The sequence below is a fragment of the Gymnogyps californianus genome, chromosome 5, assembly GCF_018139145.2.
Source record: "Gymnogyps californianus isolate 813 chromosome 5, ASM1813914v2, whole genome shotgun sequence".
In the NCBI taxonomy this organism is placed as follows: Eukaryota; Metazoa; Chordata; class Aves; order Accipitriformes; family Cathartidae; genus Gymnogyps; species Gymnogyps californianus.
The window spans coordinates 54,818,528-54,823,714 of record NC_059475.1 but is presented as its reverse complement, the minus strand read 5'-3'; the positions used below and the strand labels follow the sequence as shown (position 1 = coordinate 54,823,714).

General features: G+C 40.5%; 1 protein-coding gene across 1 annotated transcript; it reads left to right on the top strand.

Moving 5' to 3' along the window:
- The first annotated feature begins 1,352 nt into the window (after window positions 1-1,352).
- LOC127017070 (serine protease inhibitor 2.1-like) lies at window positions 1,353-4,986 on the top strand. The gene is made up of 4 exons (XM_050897948.1): window positions 1,353-1,998; window positions 2,896-3,166; window positions 3,813-3,960; window positions 4,792-4,986. Exons 1-4 carry the CDS (start codon window positions 1,353-1,355, stop codon window positions 4,984-4,986), a joined length of 1,260 nt encoding a protein of 419 aa, XP_050753905.1.
- The last annotated feature ends 201 nt before the right edge of the window (window positions 4,987-5,187 follow it).

The window sequence follows — 5,187 nt, the reverse complement described above, 5'->3', positions numbered from 1 at the left end:
CACCTGGGAATGAATACAGGACCAAGAGAACTTCACCTTGGCAGGACATGGGAAAATGCATTTCTGGAAGAGAAGGATGCAACAGGCTGTGTTGGCTGGAAACCAGAAGAAGAGGAGCCATAACAGTAGAAAAGTTCTAGAAATGTTTTCACATAGAAGCTGTGAGGGCAAAAAGCTTATTTTCATAGATATAGCTTGTTACGTTTCTGGAGAGGGTTTTTATGAGATGCCTCCCCAGAATAGCAGGGAACTGAATTCAGTGAACTAGAGACTTATTCCAGCTCCTATGGAGGGCAGGAGGTTCATGTGAAGTGTATCATGTCAGCATTAGGAGAACAAGTGTAACGAAGAAACTTGTCATCTCTAAGGGGATTAATCTGAGTGTCCTTTGATTTCCAAATGGGATCTGTGCTCCTCTTTTCCTCTCGGACCCAGGTCCTTCCTGTGTCTCTAGAGGGAGCCACACATCCCATGCAGGTTAACCCATGGTGAGGGGCAAACCACCATTTAACAAGTTACAAACACTTGTTGCAGCCCCCCTAAAGGAGGGTCCCTTTATTCCAAACATGCACCTCATTATCTGGTGCAAACCTACTGCTTCCCACATGTCTTTATGCCCACTTCTGAGTGCCCTGCTGCCATGGCACAGGATGTTCCGGGCTTTTGCCTTGAATTTTGCCTTGAAGTTTATGTAGATGACTTTCATCCATCACTTATCAGCTGTGGCCAATGACTGGCCATGTGAGTAGGTAACCATGAAGTAAACAGGGGTGTGAATTTAACAAGCACCGGATAGTCCATGATAGCCACCTGTCCATGTGCTGCTGCCCTGATGAAAGTGAGGGAATTTATCCCGCTTCCAGTGAGAAGTGAGCTGCCTCACATTTCCTCACGTTTACCAAACTGCATTTGGGCAGGTACCATGGAGTATTTGAGGTCTTTGAAACCCACGCCCTGTCTTACCTCATGGTAACTTGTTTGTTTAGATGTACCCTATAGGAGACAATGATCCAGGGAAGATAATGTCATTGTTAATAGAGACTGTTATGGACTTTGGCTCTGTACTTTCATTGCCAATGAAGAAGAGAATTGCCTTTTCAGGGCAGTTACAATGGAATATTATGGTTTCATTATGCCTGACATTTTAATTTATAATTTGGTTGAATTTATTAATGACATTTGACATTGTGTCCATGGGCACTTTAAATATCCTATGTACATTAGATCTTTACAGTTGCACTGTATAATATTTATGCTAACAAACTATTCATTATTTCTTACTACCAAGCTCATCATTACCATCTGCTCATCTAATGACTGTTTATTTTGTGACAGAATAATTTGAAAAGAAGATGAAGAACCTCCTGTGCCTGTGTTTACTCCTTGCTGCTCTTTGTGCCGTAACCCATTGCCACTATGAAGACATTTGCCATGAAGTCAATAATACTAATCTGCACGATGGAAGACAAAATTTATTAGCACATAACTGTGACAAGCAAGGCTCTAACTATGCAGATTTTGTATTTAGATTTTACAAGCAGGTTATATCAAAAGAAGCTGATAAAAATGTTTTCTTTTCTCCCATGAGCATCTCCACTGCCTTTGCCATGCTGGCTGTTGGTGCCAAGTCAACCACCCTGTCTCAGATTTTTGAAGGTCTGGGCTTTGACGGTCTGACTGAGACTCACATACAAGATATACATGAAAGTTTTCATAAAGTTTTAGCAGTACTGAACTGTACTGATGTTAACATCACATTAAATATAGGGAACGCCCTTTTTACAGCTATTGGGTATGAACCACAGGAGACATTTTTACAAAATACCAAACAATTTTATGATGCAGAATTTTTGTCTAGTGATTTCCAGAACCCAGAAGAAGCTAAGAAGCAAATCAATAAATATGTAGAGGAGAAAACCAAGGGGAAAATTCCCCAATTAATTGGTCGTCTTGATCCAGCTACTGTATTGGTTCTTATTAACTACATTTATTTTAAAGGTAAGATATTTAACGTAATTTCCGATAGATGATTTGATGCAAGACAAAAATTGTAGGGAATTCTTGATGATTTATTAGCAGAGGGACTATTAAGAAAAGAGCTAAACTGTGCAGGACCTTCAAAGTAAAGATTAGATCTGGCCAAACGCAGGGTATGTGATTGTTGAGAAATATTGATTGCTTGATTTTGGCCCAGTTTGCCTGAAAGCTGTGGACAGAGAAGTCCCACTCTAGTGGACTGCCTCATAGACGGGGACCCACTGCACGCAATCTCACTGGTCTGAGGGCATAACGACTAAAGATGTTTGCAAGATCTCTATGCTGACTGTATGTGCCACTCAAATTTAGTGGACTGACATCCTTGCACTTCCAGGATCCCCAGTATTATGGTAGATCTACTAGGTACGCTGCATGAAAACTTGGGACATAGCGTTTTGAGGGCCTCTGCTTCTGGAGCCCTGCTTGAATGTTAGGGTCCTTTATTCTGCTGATGAATTCCTCATCCGGCTGAGCGCAGTCAGCTTGCATTGGCTACAGCCTAACAGGAAAGGCACAACAAGATCCTGTGGCTGAATGTTTAAGTAGTTGAATTTAAACAGCATAAAAGGCAAGCGATGGGAACTTATGACTACAATAGAAGCAGGACTCTCTCAATTGGTCCTCATCAATCTTTGGTTGTTTTTCAGCAAGACAGGACTTACACTAACTATGCTGAACTTACTCCACAGCTAAAATGCTTTATTGTGTGTTATGCAGGAGGTTGAAGTGATTTAGTGAACCTCTTCTTCCATAGACAGCCCTCCAGCATCCTAACATTTAAGTTGGTCTCATTTATATCAGCCATTTTTTATGATCTTCACATGTTTGAGTGCAACATCTGCTCTTTTCCCCCATTAGCTGCCTGGGAAAATCCTTTCGATCCTTTGCGTACGTATGAGGATGATTTTTTTGTGAACACAACTGCATCTGTTAGAGTCAAGATGATGCAGCATGACAGTGACTATGACAGTTACTATGACCACGATCTCTCTTGCGAGGTGGTAGAACTGCCTTACCAGGGCACTGCACGAGCATTGCTCATTCTGCCTGATGATGGGAAGATGAAGCAAGTGGAAGATGCTCTCTCCAAGGAAACTGTTTGTAAATGGGATAACAAACTTGCGACCAGGTAACTCTAGATAGAAGGATTGCTATATTTGAGGACACATCATTATTTTTAAGAGAAAGCATTAATTTCAGATCACCCTCTCCTGGATATAATGTCCTGATTGCATAAAGCGGGGTTTTAAGCGATTCCCAAGACAAGTCAGAGCAGAGCATAATTGATAAGAAACTGCAGGCTTTCTGACCTGACAGAAGGGGACACGGTATTGTCACAACTGCCTCAAGACTTGCTTGGCTACCTTTTGGCTACCATACTTCTTTTTTCATGGTGCTAACATAATTAATTTGCTTCACTGGGTCTTAGATTTTATCCTCCTTTTCCCTTCTTTTAGCATTTCCACAGTTGGTCTGCTTACTCTCTGTAGCCCTCTAGCTACAAAACTCTGCTAGCTGTGTATGTGGCACTGGGATGAAAGAGTGGCAATGAAGAAATTAGTTTCTTTTTCCAAAATCAAAGAGAGAATGTAGGTACAAGAAAATGGCGCATCTCTCTGGATGCCAAAATTGCTCAGGGAATACAAATGCTAACATTAAACAAATTAGCAATCAAAAGAACGCTTTCAAGTGTCACTGAATTGCCTGCTATCCAGCCTGCTGGCTGAATCAAGGCTGCAATGCTTCACTGCTGTTTCATTTTCTTTGTTCAACAGGAGATTAAATCTGCACTTACCACACATTTCTATTAGTGGGTCTTACGATGTCAAAAACCTGTTTGAGGAAATGGGCATTACTGACGTATTCTCTAGTAAAGCTGATCTGTCTGGAATTAGTGGCAGCCATGATCTTTGGGTTTCACAAGTAAGTGAACAGATAGAGCTGGTGATGGGGTGGTGGTTGGTTGTTCTGATCAATTATATCTGGGGTTTTTAGAGACTTGCTTTCCTCCTTGTCCTACTGGAGTTATAAGCAAAACTCACAATGACATGTAGGGGCTTGCTTAGTAATTTTGCTTTTCTTCAGAGAGGGTCTGCTGTCCCACCTTTGTATTACTTTAATATTGCTATTAAAAGGCTGGAAATTAAGTACATGGAAAAGTTGGACAAGATTTTAAATGATTTCTTGACACTGGAATATGATTTTTTACATGAGATTGTGTCAAGTAAATTATAAATGAGGAGTATATTATGGTATTTGTGTTGATTAGTACCTATTTTTTTAATATTTTCGAAGTTTCCAGGAAACTTCCAGTTTGCAGTAGCAGAATTTCACTATGTCAATTTAAGCTACAATTTAATGTGGCAAAGATGTCAAATACTGCCCCTATATTAACATTTAAATAGCAGTCTTCCATTAACCTTAGAATAACAGAGAAAGTGTTGCTAGTGGAAGTCCAAACCATCTAAGAAATAAAGCAGCTAGTGCATGGACTGTTATTATCCCTGTCTACTCAGCACTGGTGAGGCTGCATTTACAGTGTGTCCATTTTTATTTTTGGACCTCCCCATTTAGTCCTGATGTGGAAAACACTCTTGTTGCAGGCTGTTGGAGATTTAACATACAAGAAAGTTTGGTGCACTGGATTTTATCACTCCTTTCTTCTCCTAAATATTCCATAAGAAGAGAGTTTATCTTCACCTCCTGCTTGCTGTCCCGTATATAAACCACAGCATTTGCTCCTTTTCCCTGCAGGCAATTCACAAGGCCCTGCTGAAAGTTGATGAGACTGGAACTGAGGCTGCAGGAGCCACAGCCATAATTGTTAGCAGAATTCACCATCCTTCTGATACCATCAAATTCAACAAGCCCTTCATTATCTTGATTTCTGACAAAAAAACCAGCACCACGCTGTTCATGGGGAAAGTTGTCAATCCTACTGTGAAGTAATTGCTGAGTTATTGGGCATACTGGTATTCGGCATGAGTTATAACGGCTACAGTGTTCGCACATGTGGGTTAGTTAGTGCTACTAACTGCTCTCTGATTGAGGGATATTCAGAAGTAAATGAGGAATTTCCTTATCAAATTAATAAGCAAAAAATTGTAAAAAAACCCCAACAATTGGCAGTTTTTAAATATAACATTTTCC